This window comes from Lactuca serriola, chromosome 5 (assembly GCF_051521515.1).
Source record: "Lactuca serriola cultivar US96UC23 chromosome 5, Lser_US96UC23_V15, whole genome shotgun sequence".
Classification (NCBI taxonomy): Eukaryota; Viridiplantae; Streptophyta; class Magnoliopsida; order Asterales; family Asteraceae; genus Lactuca; species Lactuca serriola.
In genome coordinates this window covers 74244654-74269896 of record NC_136412.1, presented here as the reverse complement: position 1 = coordinate 74269896, position 25243 = coordinate 74244654, and the positions used below count along the sequence as shown (strand labels likewise).

Sequence of the window (25243 nt, the reverse complement as noted above, 5' to 3'; positions counted from 1 at the left end):
TGTAGAGTTTATGAAGTCTATCACACATAATCACAACATATAATATGAAAAACACACATAATCATGCATATACACATGGATCTACACAAAACAACTTGTATTTTTCCCCTAAACATAGTAAAAACCGAAAATAGGGGGTATGAACTCACTTTGGTTTGATGAATTCGATTTCTGAAGAAGATGGGAAGAGTTTTCGGCCTAACTTAACTTCTTTGAAGAGGTCTTCGATTTCTATGAGATTTTATGAGCATGGATCATGAAATAAAGTGTTAAGGAGTGAAGGATTAACATGAAATGAAGTTAATCATCTTACTTAGAAAGTAGATTACCCAAAGTGATGATCTTTGATGAAGTGTTCTTGATCCCCACACAACCATACACGAAAATTTGGAAGAATGAAAGGATTTTTCTTGAAGTTCTAGAGAGGATTTCTAGTGATTTGAAATTGGAAAATGAAGGTGGTGATGCGGTTCTTTTGGCCGAGAGATAAAAGAAGAAGAAGAGAGAGAGGAATGATTATTACATGAAGGTTTAGAATGCTTAATCATGGAAACATGTGAGGTAATTTGCATAGATTACCAATGAATAATAATAGTTAAAAAAAAACAAACAGCTTGTATAAAAGTTTAAAAAAAATAAAAATAAAAATAGAAATAAAAATAAAACGAAACCATAGAAAGTTAACAGCTATGTTGACCAAATTTATAGTTTCTTTTGTTGTTTGGTCAAAATGTATCGAGGTTTTCTTAAATATTTTTAATGCCAAGTATGATAGAAGTTAATGAGCTCAAAAATGAAGAATCTTTATACAAAAATTTAATATGAAATTATAATTGTTTTAAAGAGGCCATAGCCATTTGCATTGATCGTGGGAGCCTAAAAAAAATCCTATCGTGAGAGGGGCCGGCTTTCCATACAAAATTGGCATTCTCCATCATTTTATCAAACAAAACTATGTACACAATCTACAGTCTTATGGAATCTATTCCTTCACTTCACTGATGCACGTTCAAACACGCAGCAACCCTAATTTCTTCTAAACATATAATTCTCCTGTTTTAATATAGTATATTTTCCCTCGGATTCATCAAAATATCCACCAGCGATCCTCATTCTTGTTCATTTGTTTTGTAATTAACGTGTCTGATCATATCTCAATTGCAATCACTGTTTCGTGAGGTGGGTTCTCGTCATTTCTGATAATGACGACTGCTTCTGCACATTGTTCTTTGGGCGTCAATGCTCAATTTCATGAAAATTCAAGAAATTTTCCTTCTAAATCGGAGTCTTCAAGTGTTAATTTTCATTCTAATGGGGAATTCTTCAAAATCAGCTTGAAACCTAGCTTGGGTTCGTCAATTTGCTCCAAGGTATGCTACTCTCATGTTCGTCATTTCTGTTATTATTTATATTCACACTTTAGGATCGACTTACATCAACAGTTTCAAGTCGTAGGTTATCCTTTTAGGATTGCTTGTAACTTGTTTTTGCTTATTATTCTAATCGTATTCATATGTCTATTCTTGATGCTTAATTCTCATTGGGGGTGGGTGAAGAATGAGAATTGACTAGTGTTAAACTATTTATGAAAAGTACTTAATTGCTACTAAATTATGTTATACAGTTTAATATATGTTAGGGGTGTTCATATGTGCTTTTCAAAGTGATTATTATTACTTGAAGGATCATAATTAGATCATCAACTCATTGAAGGCATGTATAGTTAGTAATATTTTTTCCTACCCAAAAAGTTGGAATATGAACCTACTTTCAATCTCTTGTGTATGAAAAAGACAAGAATGCCCTCCTCATCTTCATTAATTTCAAGTGTCATTTCTATACACAGGGATGTGTAGGTCGTGTATGTTCTCTACCCGAAATAGGCGATTTGTTTCCGGAAAAGCCCCCAACACCTATACTTGATACAGTTGAAAGCCCCATGCACTTAAAGAACCTATCTCACAAGGTTTAGTAACTTCTTACTTTTTGTCATCTAAATGACCAAAATACCCTTTATATATTCTTTTTGCATATTTTGTCATCACTAGCTGACCAAACTCTATGTAGGAAATGAAACAATTGGCTGATGATATTCGCTCAGAGTTGTTGTTTATAATGAATAAAACTCAAAAATCCGTGAAGGGTAGCATGTCAGTAGTGGAGTTGACTATTGCTATACATCGTGTGTTTTCTGCTCCCATGGACAAGATATTGTGGGATGTTGGAGAGCAAGTAAGGATGTTTTTTATAGTCATTGTATCTTTGGCAAATTCAATAAATAAGAATGTACTTTCACTTTAGTTTAAAGTGATGTTGCAATTTGCCCTTTAATAGTTCTAACATGAAAGATTATGAAATTTGATGCTTTTATGATGATGAATACAATATGATTATTGTATCTGAATTCTTGAATTTTAAAGTTGGCAAAAAATAGCAACACCCATTCACTTCATTTCTAGTTTGATCACAAGACTTTGAAGATTGTTACTGAAACCTACCAATTTTAGAAACTATTATAAAAGTCATTCAATCACATCAGATTTTTATAGGTTTCTTTTCAAAAGTACCCAAAATAATCAATTGTAAGGTACAACGGTTTAATAAAATTTGAAATGAAGTGAAAGTACGTTGAAAATCATTGCAATTCCTTTTAGTAGTTCTAACATAAAAGATTATGAAGTTTGGTGAACTTATGATGATGGATACAAATGCAATATGATTATTCTATCTCAAATTCTTGATATTAAAAGCTGTCAAATTGCAATAGATAGCAATACACTTCCACTTCATTTCTAGTTTAATCACAAGACTTTAAAGATCGTTACTAAAGCCCTCCAACTTTTGAAAAAGGTTATAAAAGTCATTCAGCCATGTCAGCAGCATTGTACAGGTTTCAAACAAATTAGAAATGAAGTGAAGTATGTTGCTATTCATTGAAACTTTCCCTTTAATACTTCTAAGTTCTAACATTAACATAAAAACTTGATGAAGTTTGGTGCTTTTTGTATGATCATGGATACACCATGATACCCTTTATGATAGATGATAAAAGCATGTTGTTATATTTTTGAAACATGAACAGACATATGCACATAAGATTCTCACTGGAAGGAGATCACTTATGCATACCCTTAGACAAAAAGATGGAATTTCTGGTTATACTTCACGTTCAGAGAGTGAATTCGATCCATTTGGTTCAGGACATGGATGCAACAGCATTTCTGCTGGACTCGGTATATTTTTCAACACACTTTCACTTCATTTCCAATCTACTCAATATACTTTAAAAACCATTATAAAAAGCATCCAACTTTGGTCAAATTTTACACAAAATAACCAGTTTGAAAAGTAGGATGGTGTTTTGAACACAGGAATGGCGATTGCAAGAGATATTAAAGGGAAAAGAGACCGAGTAGTTGCAGTGATAAGTAATGAAAGCACTATGGCTGGACAGCTTTATGAGGCTATGAGTAATGCAGGGTATTTGGATTCAGATATGGTTGTAATATTAAATGATAGTCGTCAATCTTTGCATCCAAAACTTGAGGAGTCACCTAAAACACCAATTAATGCACTCTCGAGTACTTTAAGCAAGTTGCAATCTAGCAAATTGTTCAGGAAGTGGAGAGAAGTTGCTAAGGTATTATTTTCTTTACATCAAGTATTGCTTGGGATTTTGCAATTTCATAAGAGTGAAGGTATTTGGATTCCGTAGGATTTGGCTGGAATTGGAATTCAATTCCATTCCATTCCAATCCTGCGTTTGGTTGAGCATGAGTACACATTTGATTTCCTCCTTTGACCAATGGATTTCAATATTCTATCCTAAAACTCTTGGAATTCGATTCCCACCATTCCCTTGTTAAAAATACTGAAATACCCTTTTAACCCTAGAATTTCTCCATCTACTTCTTGCTCAGAGATTCCATTCCATTTCCTGCCAACCAAAAGCATGACAGTATTCAATTCCTTCATATTCCAAGTCCTTCAGACTCCAATCCCTTTAGCAATTCACAATTTCTTCAAAAAAATTCCGCAAACCAAATGCATCAACTCATGTTCTTTCAATAAAAATGTAATGTTAAACACTTAGACTAGACACATAGTTTAATATACACTTTTGATAGTTGGTTGAGATATCACATGCTCATAAATGATGTAAAACAGGGGATCAAGATCCAATTGGTGAATATCTGTAATTAGACAAATAGAATTAGAGAAATGAATTTAAGCTCCAAAAAAACACTTTTTACCACCCTAATTAGACATTTAGACAAATGGTTACAACCCTTTACAACAAATCCTTCATGTTGCATAAACTATTTTCATTGTTTTTCACACAACATAAAGATTTTAGATAGTGCAAGACTACCTTTAATATCTTTAAAGTTATGTTTTTCAACTGTACTGTGAATCTAAGCTCCAAAAATATAATCTTGTAGGGTTTAACAAAGAGAATTGGTAAGGGTATGTACGAATGGGCTGCAAAAGTGGATGAGTATGCACGTGGTATGATTGGTCCACTAGGGTCAACCCTTTTTGAAGAACTTGGTTTGTATTACATTGGTCCAGTTGATGGACACAATATTGAAGATCTTATATGTGTTCTTAATCAAGTGGCATCCTTGGATTCAACGGGTCCTGTTTTAGTTCATGTCATAACAAAGGAAGATAAAGTAGTACCAAATGAGAAGCCGATTGGAATATCAAATAAATACAAAGAGGGTATAAAATCTTTTGTTCTTAAAACCGTTATTAAAACTAAATATTTAGTTTTTTTTGTATCTTCTTATATGAAACAGATCCTTATGAGATGGACCCACAACCGAGTAATCATACCCAAACTTATAGTGACAGATTTGCAGAGGCTTTAACCATGGAAGCACAAATAGACAAAGATATCATAGTGGTTCATGCAGGAATGGGAATGGAATCCTCACTTAAATTATTTCAACAAAAATTTCCAGACAGATTATTCGATGTAGGAATGGCTGAACAACATGCTGTCACATTTTCAGCTGGTTTATCATGTGGTGGATTGAAGCCATTTTGTATAATTCCTTCCACATTTCTTCAAAGAGCATATGATCAGGTTTCCCCTCTTTCTTCCAATTCCTTTGACATATTCCATTCCTTCAAGAAACATTCTACAAACCAAACAACCCTTAATTCCTTCACATTTTAATCTCAATTCATTTTATTTATGTAGGTGGTTCATGATGTAGATCGACAGAAAATACCTGTAAGATTTGTGATTCCAAGTGCGGGTTTGGTAGGATCAGATGGACCCACAAATTGTGGAGCTTTTGACATAACATTCATGTCATGTTTGCCAAATATGATAGTCATGGCACCTTCTGATGAGATTGAGCTTGCTAACATGGTGGCTACTGCATCTTGCATTGATGATAGACCTGTTTGCTTTCGGTATCCAAGAGGTGCAATTGTGAAGTCAAATAGCTCTTTATGCCATGGAGTCCCCATTGAGGTAAAATAAAACACGCACCTCAATTGTTTTTTAATTAGTTATAAAGTTATGCTGGTTGTTTAATATCAAGGACAAAATATATATATCCAGATAGGTAAAGGAAGGATTCTTGTAGAGGGAAAAGACATAGCATTACTTGGGTATGGAGCCATGGTTCAGAATTGCCTTCGAGCTCACTCCCTTCTTTCAGAACTTGGAATTGAAGTGACTGTTGCTGATGCAAGATTCTGCAAGCCTCTTGATATAAAACTTGTGAGACAATTATGTCAGAATCACTCCTTCTTGATAACTGTTGAGGAAGGGTCGATTGGTGGATTTGGATCACATGTTGCACAATTCATAACTCTTGATGGAAAACTCGATGGATCGATTAAGGTAATTGTCATCAATAGTTGTGGTTTTGGCCCCAAAATTGCAAGAGGAAACTATTGAAATTACAACTATTAAACAAACTTTAGGGACCAAAATCGTTACAATTGAAACTTAGCACCAAAATTGCAAGAGGAAACTATTGAAATTACAACTGTTAAACAGACTTTAGGGGCCAAAATCGTTACAATTGAAACTTAGCACCAAAATTGCAAGAGGAAACTATTGAAATTACAACTGTTAAACAAACTCTAGGGACCAAAATCGTTACAATTGAAACTTAGCACCAAAATTGCAAGAGGAAACTATTGAAACTACAACTTTTAAGCAAACTTCAGGGACCAAAATCGTTACAATTAAAAATTAGCACCAAAAATGAAAAAGGAAACTGTTGAAACTACAATTGTAACTGTTTAACAAACTTTAGGGACCGAAATCTTTACAATTGAAAATTAGCACCAAAATTGCAAGAGGAAACTATTGAAACTACTGACTTTTAAACAAACTTTAGGGACCAAAATCATTACAGTTGAAAATTAGCACCAAAACTGTAATTTTAAACAAACTCAGGGACCAAAAATATAATTTACTCTAGTAAAAGGTATAGAGTAAATTATTTTTTTTGGTCCCCATGTAATGGCTATATCTGATTCTTGCAATTTTGGTCCCAAAAAGTTCTCTTGCAATTCTGATCCTTATTTGAGGTTCCTAGTAATGCTTTTGGTCCATATTCCAAGTAAAATTACAATTTTGGTCTTTCAGAGTTCGAATATAGCTGACTTTTGTAATTTTGGTAGCAAAATAGTCATTTTATTTGGAACATAGACAAAAAACATTACAAAAACCTCAAAAAATTACCAAATATGCAAAGAGAAAACTTGTTGAGGACCAAAACTGATAAAATCAGCTATACTCAGGTACCAAAAATGTAATTTACTCAAAAATATAGTTACACTTTAAATATGAGTAACAAATAAAGATACTATATCTTATAATCAACAAAAAGTAAAGTAGGTTGTTATTTTCAGTGGAGGCCGATTGTGTTACCCGACAACTACATCGAGCACGCATCACCAATGGAACAACTGGCTCTAGCCGGGCTAACCGGGCACCACATTGCTGCAACGGCTCTAAGTCTACTTGGTCGAACCCGTGAAGCTCTTCTTTTGATGTGTTAAAAGCTATATATATATCACATCACAACAAGAGGGTAAAATAGTAAATTTGGGTTTCTTTTTTATTTGTATCAAGGTTGTCAAGATCAGGATTTTACATAGGATCGTTTTTCACTTTGCAAGATCATTGATCGTAAGATCGAATTGGGTCGTAAGATCCTACCAAAAGTATTTTAATAAATAAAAAATACATTTTCACCCATCTGTTAATCAATCATTCGGTTAACAATAAATTGTTTAAAACATGAAAAATACATATCCAATACATCATTTAGTGATAAACAATTCAAAATTTGTATTCTATGTAGTTAGTCTATGAAAAAATATTAGATTTTGTTTTAAAAAAAACAGTTATATGATCCGACGATCCTATCATGATCTTACCGAAAAACGATCCTAGTAAGATCAGGATCTATTTACCTAGTTAGGATCGTATCAGGATCGGAATTTTGACAACCATGATTTGTATATTCATTCAATGTTATCTTTGTATTTTCTTCATTATTTTGTGGGGTTGAAAAGTAGCATTGATGTTTGTAGTTGTGGCATGATTTTATACGATGACCACTCGATAACATTGGTTTCAAGGGAGTAAATATGATCGAAAATTTGGTTCTTGATTTGTGGTATTGATATCTTGAAAATTTTGGTGTTCGTTCTCTATAAAACAATAAATCAAATAAACTCAAAAGTGTATGATAAGAAGTAAAATGATGGATGCATATTTTTGTGCCATAATTATATAAAAGTAGTTTTACTTATTATAATTCCATTATAAATGTACTAAAAATAGTAGTCATAAACACATGTAGCCTTTCGAGTAATCAATCTAAAAAAGATGGTAAAGTTATAGCTTGTTTTAACTTTATAGGTGAACCCGTTGATCCAAATCCAAGACTCCGTTATCATACTATCAAGGCCCAAACAGATTAACGTTTAATGAGTTATTAATCCCCTCGAGGATTTCCATTTTAAGACGAATTGTACCTAACAATTAACAACTCAACAAAAAGGACAAATATCAATAAATTAAACTGAATTAAAATCAAAGAAGAAACGTGACATGTTGGAATAAAAACTAAAAAGGGCAAGAATTCGGTGAATGGACCGGAGTCTGAAGAAGGAAATGCCAGCTGTGAAAGTCAACAGCAGATTCCAGCTGGTCCAGGTTTTACGCGCTGCCCTTGCACGTGAGTTGCGCCTCTAGTATATTTGTCGTCATATTTGGAAATATAAAATTATTCCTAGTTTGTGTTATCAAAAGGGAAAAAAGATTCTATAATATTCTATAATATAATGTGCTATACAATGGATATGTATAACTTAATGTGTGATACCATATATAATAAGTCAGATAAGTGTTATGAAGCAAATCAATGTAAATATTAAGTTAAAAAGAGAATTAGAATTAGAAAATATAAATATTTTAAAGGTATATTATTAATCTCTATATTTACGAAGCTGGTTACCTAAAAATATAAAATATGAAAATTGGTTATTGTTTTTAAACGATTAACCTTATAATACTAGGTGTGAGACCCGTGTATTACACGAGTTGATTTAAAAAAAGATTAAACATTAAATTAAAATATAAACAGAAAATGTTTTTTAATATACAACTATAAAATAAAAAAGGAAGAAATGTATTTATTGCAATTTAATATCATATATATGATATTTAATACTTTACATATATAAGTATGACTTTAATTTTAAAAATTGAAATAAATAAAAATTTGACAAATGGATAATATTTATTTCAAAAATACCACAAAATGATAAGTGTTAAAACTCATTAGAGATTGACATGTGATAAAAAACCTTCATTTATTAAGGATGATAATATATATTAATCTCTCTATGTGAAAAAAGTCTGTCACTATCCATACATGACACATCTTCATAATTTATTTTAAATTAGATGATAGACTGTTTTGACTATTTTAATATTGCAATATAATTTATATAATTAAATTTTGAAATCCAACTGATTGTATGAAAATTTTATTTTTTCTCTGATTTGATATCAACATTCCTGTAATTCGATATCAATATTTCTATAAAAGATTTAACCAACGGCAATCTGTATGAGTTTGTGAATTGATATTGTAACATGAATTTCAAATGTTATATATAAATTGTAATAACAAAGACTTTAAATATGTAAAAAATATGGAATTGACATTTTTAAAATATGAAAATCATGTGTCAATACTAAAGAGTGCCAAATAAATAATGTACTTAAAAAGGCAAATGCATTAAATGAAACATTATTAGAGCATGTTCTATTTAGAACCGTTTTGATCTAAGTAACACTTAAAATCATGAAAAAGCATACTTCAAATCATGATATTAGCAAAAGCATCTTGTAACATAACAATTAAAATAAAGGGAAAAAATACTGAGTTTTTCGATTTATTTGTTTAATTTAAAATTTTATATGAAAAATATTTACAATGAAACTAATCAATAATTATGTTAATTTATTTTAAACTTAAGTAAAAATAGTTGTACGTGTTTTTTGATAGGAAGTTAACTCATGGAAGTAAAAGAAAAATGTAATCGTTGTCCATATAATTTACTTTATTACTTTAAGAAGAAGAAGATATACCATTTAAATATACAATTATTTACGACAATGTTCTTACATTCTATATTTAAGGGAGACAAGAGTTGAAAAGGGGATTCAGAAAAGAAAGGGGGTAAACTTACAAGATCTTTTCAACTTAAACACCTCCATTTTTTCCGGCTGGCTGCACTTCGCTAGCCGGCATATAACTTCTCCGGCGGATCTAATTCTCCGGTAATATTCCCTCCGTTATGCATGAATACAATGTAGCATATCTGTCTTTCTCATACTTTGAATCTTTCTGTTTATGCATTGATTTCTCATATATTCCTACATATACTTTCGTAGATGCGTATATACATGATGTGATATGAGTGTGTGATTGTGACTGTGTTTACATACAAACATTAATTTGACGAACAGTCAAGGAATGTAGATCTATTTCAACTTTGATTTGTTGGAGTAAGAAAAATCATATCTCGATGCATCTCTTTTGTTCACCGCTTTCGAAAATTTCAAAATTTGACAGCGTACCTAATTTTTCGGCATAAATTATTTTTCTTGTCGTTTACTTGAGCTGATTGAGAGATTGTTTGTTTGTATAAATAATACTAATACAGTATGGGAATACTATTATGTGTATTGCATAATTACGTTTTGCGCGTTTTCAGATATATAATATATTTTATTTTATCATCGATGAAAACATGATTTATGCTGTTATTCAGAGTTCATATTAAATTGCTTTTTGTCAATTTCTAATCTATTCATTTGTCACCTTCTATCAATATGAGCTGTTTGCTCAGTTCGGTTCATTCATCTGTAATATTTAATTATATTTGTTATTTATTATTATTCTCATCTAGATTTACAAAGATCTCAACTATATACTGTGTTTGGTGTTCCCCTGCTTTATTGTCCTGTTGCTAACACCCTGGAATCTAACAAGATTTCAATGGCTAAACTATTATAATTCTGACTTTTTGGGGTTATCTTAGTTGTCATCTTGCTCTTTATATGTGGCTTCCTGGAAGTTGTAAAGGTGGTGACCAAACTGGACTTCTTATAGGCTTAGTAAATCGGGAAATAAATCAATACTTCTTTCTGTTTAGGTTTCATGAAAAGATTCTCAATGAAAAACTAAACAATCTCTTTGTTTTTCTCATATATCACTACTGCAGTTGCTTCACATACTCCATCTGCAATGGATCATCACAATCACAATACTCCCTTTAGTGGGATAAAGAAGGATCTTCAAGGAAGATTACAGTGTTACAAGCAAGATTGGGTTGGGGCACTATGTTCAGGAGCTAGGTATCTTGTTCTACTTGATGCATATGAAAAAGGGTTAAATGCAAGAAATATAAACTTACATTGATATATATTTTTTTTATTATAGCATCACTTTCCTTCTTCCTATTACACCATTGTAGCAATGTCATCCAAATTCAGATTATTGCTATAATTGGGTGGATTTTAAAACTTTCAATGCCATTTTATTTGTTCTACTAACAGTTTTTCTTTGCCTTTAGATTATTGGCTCCAACAGCTTACATCTTCTTTGCTTCTGCTCTTCCTGTAATTGCATTTGGTGAGCAGCTGAATAGAGATACAGGTATAACCACATAACCTTTATTCTAATGTTAAAAAGTAGGACTAAATGCAAGAAATAGCAGAGTACTTTCATTTATTTGTGCATTATAGCATCCTACTTTTCTTCTTTCTATTGTAGCATGATACTTTCAACAATCAACATTTTATTATTAAGGACATTATATTTTGGTTTTTTTTGAAATGTTGTAATAGGAAAATATGAAAGTAGGATGCTATAATAAACTTGTAACACATGTGAGATGTATAAACTAACCCTGGTTTTTTTTCATTGAGGGTAGATGGGACATTAAGTTCAGTTGAAACTCTGACTTCTACTGCAATTTGTGGAATTATACATGCGATTTTTGGTGGGCAGCCTCTTTTGATACTAGGAGTTGCTGAACCTACAGTAATAATGTACAATTACTTGTATGGTTTTGCAAAAGGAAGGCCTGAGTTGGGGAAAGAACTGTTTCTAGCATGGGTTGGCTGGTATGCATGTTTTGTGATTTGGTTAAATGCAAGAAATAGCAATGTACTTTCATTTATTTGTTTCTTATAGCATCCTACTTTACATTACACTTTAAAAAATTTACCCAATTAAAGCAATGTTATCCAAATACAAAGTAATTTTCAATGCTGTAATTGGGTGGATTTTTCAAGTACAACGTCTTAATATGAAAAATAAAATTGAGATTACAATGTTGTAATAGATAGAAACAAGAGTATGATGTTATGCTTATATTATTTTGAAGTTTTATAATCATTGATTTCTTTCTTTCTTCCATCAAATCCTTACTTTTTTGAATTAGGGTTTGTTTCTGGACTTCAATCATGCTTTGTGTTCTTGCTATACTAAATGCTTGCACACTCATCACAAGATTTACAAGGGTTGCTGGAGAGCTTTTTGGCATGCTGATATCTGTTCTTTTTATGCAAGAAGCTATTCGGGTATTCACATTCATTCTACTTTTTTTTTTTAATCAGGATGGGAAGGACATTTTCGTCTTTTTCACATTACGAGTCTTTGTCCCACCTTGTGACAAAACTTTCAATTTTAATGCATACAAAATGCTTTACAATTTCTTTTTTCTTTTAGGGAGTAATCAGTGAATTTAGCATTCCAAAAGGCGAAAACCCTAAATTAGAAGAGTATCAGTTTCAGTGGCTTTACACAAATGGTCTGCTAGCTGTCATTTTCTCATTTGGTATCCTCATTACTTCCATGAAAAGTAGAGGTGCTAGATCTTGGCGTTATGGTACAGGTAAATGATAAAAAATTAACAAGTATCTAAAATAATTTTTATTTTTATTTTTTATGGATCTGATTATGAAACTGTTACAGGGTGGATACGAAGTTTTGTAGCAGATTATGGGGTCCCACTCATGGTTGTGGTGTGGACTGTAATATCTTATGCTAAGCCTGCAGGACTTCCTCATGAAGTTCCAAGGAGACTCTTTTGTCCTCTTCCTTGGGAGGCTGCATCGTTATCCCATTGGACTGTTATCAAGGTATAAAAAATCATTGAAATATAGACATGTTTTCCATATTTCTTTTATTTTACTCAAAAAATTGGTTGTTTTATTTTATTACAGGATATGGTGAAAGTTCCAGCTGTTCATGTTTTTACTGCTATAGTTCCAGCTATGATGATATCAGCATTGTACTTTTTTGATCATAGTGTAGCTGCACAAATGGCTCAACAAAAGGAATTTAATCTTCAAAATCCTTCTGCTTATCATTATGATGTCTTCTTACTTGGAATCATGGTATTTTTTTAATTATAAAGTTTTGCTAATTTCAGTTTTATAAATTTATACTAATTTTGTATTACTTTAGACTTTGATGTGTGGTTTGATTGGTGTACCACCTTCAAATGGCGTTCTCCCACAATCACCCATGCACACAAGGAGTCTTTCAGTTCTCAAGAGACAGGTTAGACATACAAAAAAATTATTTTTTTATATATTTATTTTTTTTATAACTAAATGTTCATATAACTGAATGAAATTTGGTTACTATTCTTATATGTTGTGATAGATGATGCGAAAGAAGATGGTTAAATGTGCCAAGGAAGGCATAAAGCTGGAAGCAAGTAACTCAAAAATCTATGAGAGGATGCATGCTGTTTTTGTTGAAATGGAACCTCATCCAAATGTACGTTTTCTTTTTCGTATTTCCTTTTTTTTTAATTAAAATAAAAAATTAAATTGACTTGTTTGGTATTTGTTTCAGAGTGTTGTAGACAAGGAGTTGGAGAATTTAAAGGAAGCTGTTATGAAGCGTGATGATGGAGGAGAGTCAAAGGGAAAGTTTGACCCCGAAAAACACATAGAGGCTTATTTACCTGTTAGAGTCAATGAACAACGAGTCACAAATTTACTTCAATCTACCCTTGTGGGATTTGCAGTTTTTGCTATTCCTGCTATCAGAATGATTCCCACTTCAGTTCTTTGGGGTTACTTCGCCTACATGTCAATTGATAGTCTTCCTGGAAATCAATTTTGGGAACGATTGTTGCTCTTTTTCATCCCTACTGGTCGACGTTTCAAGTAAGCCCCCTTTTGATTTGACATGAAGTAAATTCCCAATTTACCCTTCTGACGTTATTGTGGTTTTTATTTGGACAGAGTGTTGGAGTCGCTTCATGCGTCATATGTGGAATCGGTTCCATTCAAATACATAACAATGTTTACAATCTTCCAACTTGTTTATTTCTTAATTTGTTATGGAATCACATGGATTCCAACTGGTGGAATTTTATTTCCATTACCGTTTTTCTTGCTAATTCCAATCCGTGAGCATTTTCTTCCCAAATTGTTCCCACCTGAGCATCTTCAAGAACTCGATGCATCTGAGTATGAAGAATTCATCGGAAGGCCAGTTCAAAGCATGAGTCTTTCTCGGGTATGTCACTTCATTTTTTTGTTTCAATTAAACATTTATAAGTGTGTATTTATATTTAAATATCTATATCTGAACAGAAGGAAGGATCTAATGAAGAAATCATGGAGAACGATTTTGAAATCGATTCAGCTGAAATACTCGATGAAATGACAACGCGAAGAGGGGAATTGAAACTAAGATCCAGCTTCAATGATCGCCAATTTCATGGCACTCCTGATGAAATTAAAACCCGAAAAAGTGAATTGAAATTAAGATCAAGCTTCAATGATCGGTTTCGTGTAGGTGCTGATGAAATGATGACAAATAGAGGCGAGTTGAAGCTAAGATCCAGCTTCAATGATCGCCTATTGCATGTTAGTAACCTTCCTTTCTCCTATCAATACGTACACAATATATATAGCCCTAAGACTAATCCAAGTGTAATGTCGTTTCAGGGCCACTCGCAAAATAACAGTTCACCAAGGTAGATTACGGAGGAAAGTTGCAGATGGTAATTGACTCCAAATGTATAAATGACTACTCACAATTCTTTGCCTATTTTTTACGTTGTACTTTGAAAATTTTGGTTCAACCGATTTTATGTTAATATCACGTTTATGCTATGAGATCGACTATTGGAACCCTTCTAACGATTATAATATGATAAATTTTGCCCCCATTGAAAAATTATGCTTCGTTACATTTGCTTAATTGTTCAATTATGTCCGGAGAAAACCCTTTGCTTGAAGAAGATACGATTTAAAAGACTACGGGTTTCTTTGGGGGATGAGATAAAATAAGATGGATGACTTTGGGAGATACTCTTCATAACTATGATTAGAATGACGGGACAAATGAAAAGACACAAATACCCTCCCACGATCTTATGGAATTTGGGGTGTAATTGTTGCATCTTAAAACCATGATAAGTAATCACCGAACACATTGTGGAAAAGTATATCAAATGTTTCTTGAATGAAAAAAATTTAAAAAGATAATCATATTTTTAAAGGATTTACATTGTGGGGCATACTTTGGACATAAGGAGTAAGTTGGACATACTTACCCAAAGTCCTTTCTCTAATGACATTTACAAATGATCACTAATATTATACACTAACTTTCTTCATCAAGAATCTTCATCTATATCTTTAACAAATCCATACCTTTTATCTAACATGTTCATCCCTTTGATCTTGTACATATGTCTCCCACATGATCTTTCATGGTTTTTACATAAAAACTACAAAAAAAACTAAGAGAATATAGCATTCAACTCTTACCATGGGTCAGACATACACACAAGGAAAGAAGGAAGGAAGGCTGCATACTTGTACACGTTCCTAACTAGTTACAACTTGGAAACTTGATACATAGCTATCAAGTTTTAAGGACAAGATGATCACCATCTCTAATGAGCTGTATATCTTCAATTTGAACTCCATCTTTATTTAGAACTTTTGTAGGTGTAATGGAAAATTTTTGGGCACCAATATTAAGTATGTCTTGAAGGGATCCGGGAAGGCGTATAAGTTTCCCTACTTGTTCATTTGCCTCCGGACAACTAATTGTCACTCTAGCAATTTTATCTCCCCCGGGAGGTAGTGGTGCCGGTATAAAACTTATATCACCTACAAATGTAAATAATAAGAAAATATATTGTGTTGTTAATTTTATAAAATAAAAATTATAGTTTAACTAAAATCATCGAAAAGATAGTCAATAAAATTACACAGATATAAATGGCTTATATTCTTTCCGGAATTTATCGAATAAATACCTGCACTTTGTTTCCGACTAGCAGACGACACGATCCCAAAAAGCGAATTACTAAAATCATCGGGCCGTTTCCTACTCTCTTGCACGCCCGCAGACGAAAGCCTCGGCAACTCCGTAGGCAAATGCAGCATCCGCGGCTCACTTTGGTACTTCTTAAGATATGACGCACCATCAAGTTTGGTTTTTCTCCTCCGTGGCTTCTCCTTAGGCGATGGTCTTTTCCTAAACATATCCAAAATATCTTCATGTGCTTGATGATGTGCCAAGTCACGTGGGGTCCACCCGTGGACATCCGGCATGTCGATGTTGCATCCGTGATTGATTAAAAACTCGACTACAGACGTTTTCTCTTCGGATATGGCCTTGTGGAGCGCGGTGGTCCCCATACTGTTTCTCACCGTGATGTCACCGCCGTGTTTGATTATGTCTTGTAGCATTTCGATGCTGTTTTGTTCCACGGCAAATGAAGCGAATTCGCCTACGTCACCGTTGCTTAGGTTTGCACCGTTGTCTACGAGTAGTTTTATCACGGATTCGTTTCGCCCTACTATCGCACTCCATAGGGGAACATTTCCATCGGTATCTGTAACAATATACTATTAATAGCAACCTACTTTTATTTCTTTTGATTATTTTATTCTACTTTTGATATGTGTGAAGGCTTAAAAGTTAAAACCGAGGTAGTATAGGTTCTAGTTTCTTTTTAATTTTACATACAATATTTACCTTCTTACTTTTGTATCTACTTTATTCTTTACTCCCTCTCACCCTTTTATTCACCGCAAAAAAATTTGAAAATACAATGCTACAATTTGGTAGAGTTTTGGAAGTACAATGCCTTAATAACAAAAAATAGAAATTACGATGCTATAGTATATATAGAAAAGAAAGTAAGATGCTACAAAACAAAAATAAATACAAGTATGTTTGTTACGGCAAAATATTTTAAATAAAAGAAAGCACGATGATACACACTGTTCTTCATTTTGGGGTTGCAATTCTTGTGTTTATTTAGCTCGATTAAGGGTGTTCTTAGCATTATAATGGCAAAAATTGATCCGTTCTCTTTTTGGCTTTTTTTTTTTTTTTTTTTAACTTTACTCATTTAACCCCTTAATAATAAAAACAACCCAATGTGACCCATTTTTACATAAATGGATTAGATTTCAACAAAAAATGCAATTTCACAAGTTCAATACCTCTTCTATTTGGATCTGCTCCATAATCCAAGAGTAAAAGCACACATTCCAAACTTCCACTAGCAGCTGCAAGATTCTATAAAAACAATAATAACCGAAAAAAAAAGAATATTTTATTTAGCATTAATTAATACTTACCAAGGGCAAAAAAGGAATAAATTATCAAAATGTGGTTAGCTTACAAGAACTGTGCGTCCAGCATGGTCGACCTCATTTGCATCAAGGCCACCTCGTCTAAGCAATTTATGTAACAAAACATCATCACCTCTTGAAACTGCAAAACATAAACTTAAAGGCACATCCATTCTTCCTTGAGACAACATATTTTCTATATCTGCCAATACTGCTTCCATTATTGGGTCTGATTTTTCTTTCAAATGCTGCATCATTTCCATATCCCAAAAAAAATTTAAAAAAAAAACGTTTGATGAAGCAAAATATGTTATAAAAGGAATGAAATTGAAGCGAAAACATCATATAAACTCAAGAACCAAAAAAGTAATTTACTACTCTTTTTTCTTTATTTCTTACAAATGATAATACCTGAAGAAGATTGTTAATAATTATTGTCCCATCTGCAACATTTGACTGGATAATGTTGCGAAATTGAGTGCGATTCAATCTTAACAGCTGGCTCAATCGTTTTGTTCTAACTGTAAATACTTGTGGCCTATAACAAAGCACACCTATTTCACCACACACCTCCCCCGCTTTTAACTCTCTAACAACCTACAAACAGTAATTTTATTTTTCATTTTAGAAAGAAAAATAAAAAATAAAAATCATAGTTTAAAAGGGTATAATTTTCATTTTGTAAAGCACCTGTTCAACTCCAAATCTCCGAGAGATTATCTCCTGCGTCAAAAGTCCAATCAAAAGCTATTTAATTTAAAAAACAATATTGGAATATAGGGTTGAATTTTCAAAGTATAATGCTATAATACATGGAGAAAAGCTTGATATTAATATTACCACAGCACCAGATACCAAAATGTAGAAATCTGTTGGAGCTTCGTTTTGCAAGATCACATCTTCTTTGGGTGGAAAATACTCTGCTCTCATCTCTGACACCTACAAGGTTAAAAAAGGAAACAACTTATATAGTTATCCAAGTGGTAAATTTAACATAAACAATAAGAGAAAACACCATAATACTATAATATCCCTTACCAGTTGAAACAGCGTGTCATTTGACACCCCATTAAACAAGTACACTTGATCAACAAGCCCATAAAATAGAAAATTTGAAATACTCGATTGAATAGCTTTTGGAAGCAAATCAATAATTTCTTGTTGTTGCAACCATTCTGAGTCAGCTCGGTATTTCAAACATAAATGAGCAAGCATCTGATCTTGCAAACGTGGAGGCAAATGGTTCCTTTGTGCAAAACCTGATGCAGCTTGAATCGTCTCTCTCTACATATACACAAATATTAAAAAAAAAAAGATTATTTTCCTACAAAGAAAATCCAACAAGTGATACAAAAGAAGATACTTATATGAGGGAAAATCACTTACAAACCTCCTTGTTCGACCAGTCCTTTCAACAATTAAAGTTGTCATGTTTCCAAGGAGATATGCACTCAACCCCATATTGAACAACATAAAGCAAGTGGAAAACAACATTTCCTTCCAATTCACAGCATGAATATCACCATAACCAGTAGTTGTCAATGTGGTTGTACTCCAATAAATTGCTCTTACATAAAGTCTTGGTATGCTTTCTCTAGCAGCACTCGCATCAAGAGCCAACCATGTAGCAGACTGATCCTCATAACGATGTGCAATAAGATACAAGCAACACGCAGATAAGTGAACTGAAAACAGTGTTACCTACAATGACATAATCAAGATCTTCATTCAGAACAATTTTGTTCAATGCATTGTGTGTATAAAGAATGGGAATCAGAAATATACTCACACAAACAAGCCTTGCAACTCGAACCCAGAAATAGTTGAAATTTCGATCTTTCTCCAACCTGATGTAGTGTTGAATTTGAATATAAGTTTTTATTGTGGATTTAGAGTTTTAGTGATTTACTTCAAAGAATTTTATAAGTTTACCTTCCGAATAGATCACCAACTCTTCGAAGACGCCAAAGTCTAAGCATATTGAAATAGCCATAAGGATGGAGGGAACTAGGAAACATTTTCCTACCAATTTCAGAAGGAATGGAGGAAATGACATCAAACACGAACCATGTTGTTAAATACCTCCAAGCAATACGATTACGATCATCAATAAGAAGGTAGCTAATTTTATCCAGGTAGGCGACAAAGAAGGTTAAACCAATGTCAAAGGCAAAGAAAGCATTGACTACATTATCAGCGATAGAGAGAACACGTGCGGGTGAATCCAGAAATCCAAACTCAAATGGAGAAACCCAGGCTGTGTAAAACACAAGCACGACTAGAAATACCTGCCAAAGTCTGCATAGAATCAAACCTAATCAGCTCCATTGTACATGGAATGCTTAAGAATTCGTAAATTAGGAACCGAATTGACAATCAAACAACGATTAGAAACCTGTAACGATGATGTAAAGGGTTGATGGTGAAGGGGCGAAGCTTGACGCTCCGAGTAGATTGAGAACCGAGAGAGGGGAGAATACCGCTACGGATGCTGTGGACGGAGGAGAGATGTTCGTCTCTCGAAATGGAATCGAATTCGCTGGAATCATCCCCCATCCCACCGACACCGCCACCGCCACCTACGCCGAATCTTACTCCACCTACCCATGCTCCTTTCAAGAGCGTCATTTTTCTTCTTCTTCTTCCTCGCAAAATTCAAAACCCTAATTTCGTGAATTTTTTGATTTTTGTTCAGGTCGCCATACATATCTGAGTCTCCGGTGATCATCCACCTGTCCCGCATACCTTTTCTTCCTCCCCCTCCCCCTCCGTAGCCGTTGAAATCCAAGAATGTTTCGAAATTTTAATGCAGATCCTTTTGTTCTGTGTAATTTCCATTTTAGACCCTCAACTCTTAATCATTGAATTATGGTGAATATCTTTTATTGCTAAAAGATAATAACGTATTTGTTTGATAAGTTAAGAATATAAGACTAACGAACATCTTAAGTATCGATATGGCTTTTTCATATGAAATACAAATCATTCGGATTTTTTTTACTTAACTGTTTATTTTTGTGACAATTCATTAAAAGCCATTGTTATCCTCATATAGATCATATTCATGTTTGTCTTGATGATCTTCTTACATCAACTTTGACAAATATTATAATGGTTCATCTTTGTTTCTTGAAATTCAAACTCTACAAAGATTCTAATTACGAGTTGTTTGTTTTAGTACATAAATGAACTTCATAAGCTTAACATCCTTCACAACATATCTTGGTTTAGATATATGTTATTTCATATCTATGTTTGTCTATTCTTGAAGATCTACTTACACTTAACGTTTTTAAGGCCAAGTGTTTGATCAACCACGTTTCAAACATACACAGACTGAATCCTGCTCTCCATGACATCCTTCCATCTTGCAACCTTTAGGGTCTGTCATAACTTTCGATAGTTGTTATACTCTGATTGTTATCTACCAGTGACTCATTTACCTCAGTAATATAATATCTATATAACGAGGTGTATGACGACCTCTATAAGGAAGTGTGGAGGTATGTCAGTTTCCTCAGTAGGTCTTTCAACCTCGAATTAAATGTTAGGGCCAACTTTCAGTTATTCGTTGGTTGAATCTTAAGGCTTTTTGAGATCACTATGGCTCCCACTAGCCCTTTTGGCTATCAACTCCATGTCTCGAAAGACTGGCCTTTAAGCAACAAACACTTTGTTCTTATAGGGTTCGTTAAACAACTATCTAAAAGGCTTGTTGGAATATTCAACGAGATAACACATCTTTGTTCTAGGTTCTAGATTGTCGAGCGCTTCACGATGAGCATTAAGCCTTAGGGGAATGTGATTGCTGCAAACCCAGCAACGTTCGATAGTGCCAAGCGCCTTGCGCAAAAGCTATACAACCATGGAGAACGAAAGGGAATGAAGACTTCCTTCACTGAACCAAAGAAGGGGGATGATATCAAGAAAAACTGGGGAAACAAGAGGAAGGGGCAACTAGGGCTGTTCGTTTGGATGAATCAGTTTGATCCAATCCAATCAAGTGAATCCAAATTGATTTCGGTTTTCAAAACATTAATTCGAATAGTCCAAACTAAATTCAAATTCGATCCGATCCGATCCAATTACAATTCGGTTGGATCGGTTTTTATAATTCGGTTTTTAAAAACTAAGACATTTTAAAACGACATATAATTAGAATATTACCGAATTTTACACATGAAGCTAAAACAAATTATTTAGTTGCGATTTGAAATTTATAAACGACTATTCAAAAGGTATATTATATTTTAATATTTTATAGATAAAAAAGCTTTTAAGAGAAAATACATATTATATTTTTTATTAGGTGAAAATTTTTGAACCTATTTCAAAAAGTAAAATTACTATATATATATATATATATATATATATATATATATATATATATATATATATATATATATATATATATATAAAATAAATAATAAACTGTTATTCGGTTTTTTTGGGCTATTCGGTTCTCATTTTATAAACCATAACCAATCCAAAATCCAAAATAATAATTTGGTTTTGTTAAAAATCAATCCAAAAATCCAAATATCCGAACCAAATAGTCCAATCCAAATTGTCCAATTGGACAATTCCATTTTATCCAAATACTGAACAGCCCTAGGGGCAACAGACTCAAGAGTCTACGAAGAAGCAACAAATCGTAGCAGTTCACGCTGCTACCATTCCTACTACACCAACACCAGCTACACAAGCACCTACAAAACCATATGCAGGTTCTCTTCCAAAATGTGACAAATGTAATTTCCACCATAATGGCGCATGCCAAGATATGCAGTGCACCAATTGTAACCGGAAAGGGCACACCACCCGGCTTTGCAGAGCATGACCACAACAGAACAGCCAACCCAACAATGCTAGAGCAAGTCAATCATGTAATGGGTGCGGAGAGACTGGCCACTTCAAAAGAAACTGTCCCAAGGCCAATAATCATAATGCAGGGGAACAAGCAGAGTCCTAGCAATGGGATATGAGGAGGCTGTAAGGGATCCGACGGTAGTCACTGGTACGTTCCACCTTAACAACATCTATGCATGCATTTTGTTTGATAGTGGTACAAAAAGAAATTTTTTGAGTCATAAATTTAAGCACTTACTCAACCAACAACCCCAAAAATTGAACGAAACTTTCACGGTGGAAATGACAAATGGGAAAACAGAAACAAACAACGACGTATTCATAGGGTGCACGTTAACTTTAAATAATCACTCATTTCAAATCAACTTAATGTCAGTTACTATTAGAAGCTTTGATGTGATCATCGATATGGATTGGTTAAGCCCCCACCATGCCGATATTATGTGCTACAAGAAGGTCGTTCGCCTTCACCTACCCAACGATGAAACCCTGATTATTTGTAACGCTCGTGTTTCTGGGCTAAGCATTAAAGACGATGTAATAGTCTAGGTCAACTAATGTAACATATTTTGAAGTAATAAGAATAAATTATGTGAATTTATGTGCTTTATACTTAATTATTATGATTTAATAAATTAAGGATAAAAATAAGCGTCGAAAATAAATGTTAGATAGATCCGATATCTATGAAGAAAGTTGTAGTGATTGAAATAAGGATTTCAGAGATATAAAGAATACCGAAATCCGAGTTATAACGAAGAAGTTATGACCTGTCGAAGTTTCGCGACATAACCGGCACGACGTCGTGTGACGTAAAAATTGAGTTTACGATAAAATGCTTTTTAGCCTTAACGATCTTAATAAAAGTTGTAGTACACGTTAAACCGAGAGTGTGCAGAAAAAGAATGTCCAAATCTGACTTCGTATGAAGAAGTTTTGAATTTTTAACGGACTTTTCCTGTCCCGGCTTGTTAAAAATATAACATTAAAAATAAAGTCAAAATCAGCCAACAAAGTCTAAATGAAAGTTGTAGAGTATCATCTCACCTACGCATGGATATAAAGAACGTCAAAAACAGAGCTCGTATGCGAGAGATATGGATTTTAGAAGTTTGGAAAATCTGTATACGCCCCGTGTACATGAGTACGCCCAGCGTAATCGTGTGTGTGAACCAGAGTTGGCCACGTCACCCAAACCCTTGCTTGAGACACGTATCATATGGACTCGACACGTTCGGATCCACGTATCAGAGTATGCCCAACGTACCCGGTGTACGCCCGGCGTATTGAGCCGCAATGCATTACGCCCCGCGTACCAAGTGTTACGCCCAACGAATAGATTAACAGGGTAGTACACCCCGCGTACATAAGAATTACGCCCAACGTAATTCGTGTTTCAGCCCCTATAAATAGAAACCGATGGCTGCCGTATTTTGGTTTAGAATTCTCTCATTTTACACCCTCTACTCTCTCTCAATTTACTCTAACACCCCCCGAAGTCCCGACACCCCAAAGATCCCGAGAAAAGATTTTTCAAGACAAAACTCTTCCCACATGAAGCCCAATTTTTGAGAAATCATCCCGGTTTCATCAAAAAAGATTATTTTAAGAAACGAGGTGTTGTTCGATTTTCGTTAAATCAAGTGAATGTGTAGTCACTTTCATCTTACACATAGATATGAAGTATTTTATATAAAATACATGCTATGTGAATATATATTGTTTGTTTATTTGAGATGGATGTTGAATGAATGATTTATACATGTTTTAAATGATTTAAACTGTATATGTATTTTATATCTACAAAAATGTTGGGTAAAACATGAGTAGATAAAATAGTTGGTATGTGATGAAATATGAGTTGGATAAATGAGATGATCAGTGATATAGATCATGAGATGAGGGGTAAAATATGAGAGAATCACTTACCCAAACGTTGGCCCCCATCATTCAACAAAGTATGGATGACAACCATGGACTATTCTAGACGGTCCGTGGAACACTAGCAGGCTCGCAACCTATAGATGTTGTGAACTATATGTTCATCAGATGTACTCTAAAAACCCATTGACATGTGTTGCAGGTGGATTCCCATGAATAATGTTGTCAAGAAATGAGAGCTATGGAGTTAGCACATGTTGTATAAACCCTGGCAGCTATGGACTTAGTGTCTGTTGTATAAACCCTGGCAGCTATGGATTTAGTGTCTGTTGTATAAACCCTGGCGACGATGTGACTTCGTTCCTATTCCTTAGGATGAATCCTTAGAATGAGTGATAGATGATTCTTAGGGTAAATCCTTAAGAGATAAAGAAGATAATGGGTATGGGTAATTCGGTTAATTGTTTGATGATAAAACACAATAATTTTATTATTGTGGGTTGAAAACCCTATGTACTCACCAGGTTTCCCAACCTGACCCACTCAAGTTATTTTTATCATAGGTTTCGATATGAAGCTACGTTACACTGAAAGATTAAAGGAGATGTAAAATCACTAGTATAAATGAATGTAAGTTCTATTTATGCTTATGTTTTTGTATTGACGATTGTAACGCCCGTAGATCCGGGCTAGTCAATATAAGAGATAATAGGGGTCGCAAACGACTTTTCGACAAAAAATTATTTAGAATAAATAATCTTAACCAAGTTGTATAATATGTTCTGGAAAACTCTAAGAGACCCGAGTCTAAGCATTGCAACATACGATAATAGGTCATTAGAATATGACACATCGTTCCATTGTAGTAATAAATGAACTTATCTTAAGTTTGTATCCAGTGAGGATCGAGATTGTGACTTGAAGGTCATAATCTGGAGTCTAACGTGAGATAGGGAGCCAGTGCAAGATCGAGCACTGCCTACAGTCAAGGAGTCCAAGAGTTAGATACTCATTCGAAGAAACAGAGAAGTTACGATTATTACCTAGGATGAAGAGATAACGTATGGAGTCATTATACTGCCCTATTTCGTTGAAGATTCCGGGACGTAATCATCCTAAGGGGGAGATAATTGTAACGCTCGTAGATCCTGGCAAGTCAATTTAGAGATAATAGGGGTCGAAAACGACTTTTCGACAAAAAATTATTTAGAATAAATAATCTTAAGCAAGTTGTAGAATATGTCTCAAGGATTCCGTACATATAAAGAACGCCGAAATCCGAGTTATAACGAAGAAGTTATG

The 25243-nt window shown here is 33.7% G+C and overlaps 3 protein-coding genes across 6 annotated transcripts; 2 read left to right on the top strand and 1 right to left on the bottom strand.

Annotated features, from left to right (window-relative positions):
* The first annotated feature begins 896 nt into the window (after nucleotides 1–896).
* DXPS3 (1-deoxy-D-xylulose 5-phosphate synthase 3) lies at nucleotides 897–7533 on the top strand. 3 transcript variants are annotated; one of them, XM_079000466.1, is made up of 10 exons: nucleotides 897–1370; nucleotides 1847–1966; nucleotides 2068–2232; nucleotides 3083–3233; nucleotides 3372–3640; nucleotides 4443–4725; nucleotides 4803–5092; nucleotides 5210–5488; nucleotides 5579–5863; nucleotides 6886–7533. In XM_079000466.1, exons 1-10 carry the CDS (start codon nucleotides 1203–1205, stop codon nucleotides 7033–7035), a joined length of 2160 nt encoding a protein of 719 aa, XP_078856592.1. In that variant the 5' UTR covers nucleotides 897–1202; the 3' UTR covers nucleotides 7036–7533. The 3 variants fall into 3 exon arrangements, with proteins under 3 accessions (XP_078856592.1, XP_078856593.1, XP_078856594.1); XM_079000467.1 differs by lacking the exon at nucleotides 897–1370 and having other exon boundaries at nucleotides 2102–2232; XM_079000468.1 differs by lacking the exon at nucleotides 897–1370 and having other exon boundaries at nucleotides 2102–2232; nucleotides 3353–3640.
* Nucleotides 7534–9680: 2147 nt separating this feature from the next.
* Nucleotides 9681–14704, top strand: LOC145052623 (putative boron transporter 6). 2 transcript variants are annotated; one of them, XM_079000465.1, is made up of 14 exons: nucleotides 9681–9835; nucleotides 10783–10915; nucleotides 11134–11216; nucleotides 11494–11686; nucleotides 12007–12145; nucleotides 12294–12459; nucleotides 12540–12706; nucleotides 12791–12964; nucleotides 13035–13130; nucleotides 13236–13352; nucleotides 13431–13747; nucleotides 13826–14102; nucleotides 14180–14455; nucleotides 14537–14704. In XM_079000465.1, exons 2-14 carry the CDS (start codon nucleotides 10806–10808, stop codon nucleotides 14567–14569), a joined length of 2148 nt encoding a protein of 715 aa, XP_078856591.1. In that variant the 5' UTR covers nucleotides 9681–9835; nucleotides 10783–10805; the 3' UTR covers nucleotides 14570–14704. The 2 variants fall into 2 exon arrangements, with proteins under 2 accessions (XP_078856591.1, XP_078856590.1); XM_079000464.1 differs by lacking the exon at nucleotides 9681–9835 and adding an exon at nucleotides 10431–10643.
* Nucleotides 14705–15059: 355 nt separating this feature from the next.
* LOC145052622 (potassium channel AKT1-like) lies at nucleotides 15060–19935 on the bottom strand. Its single transcript, XM_079000463.1, has 12 exons — nucleotides 19587–19935; nucleotides 19124–19489; nucleotides 18981–19038; nucleotides 18578–18892; nucleotides 18230–18475; nucleotides 18032–18130; nucleotides 17882–17914; nucleotides 17603–17788; nucleotides 17242–17439; nucleotides 17060–17135; nucleotides 15862–16443; nucleotides 15060–15712 (listed from the first exon to the last, which is right to left on the bottom strand). Exons 1-12 carry the CDS (start codon nucleotides 19817–19819, stop codon nucleotides 15462–15464), a joined length of 2643 nt encoding a protein of 880 aa, XP_078856589.1. The 5' UTR covers nucleotides 19820–19935; the 3' UTR covers nucleotides 15060–15461.
* Nucleotides 19936–25243: the final 5308 nt, after the last annotated feature.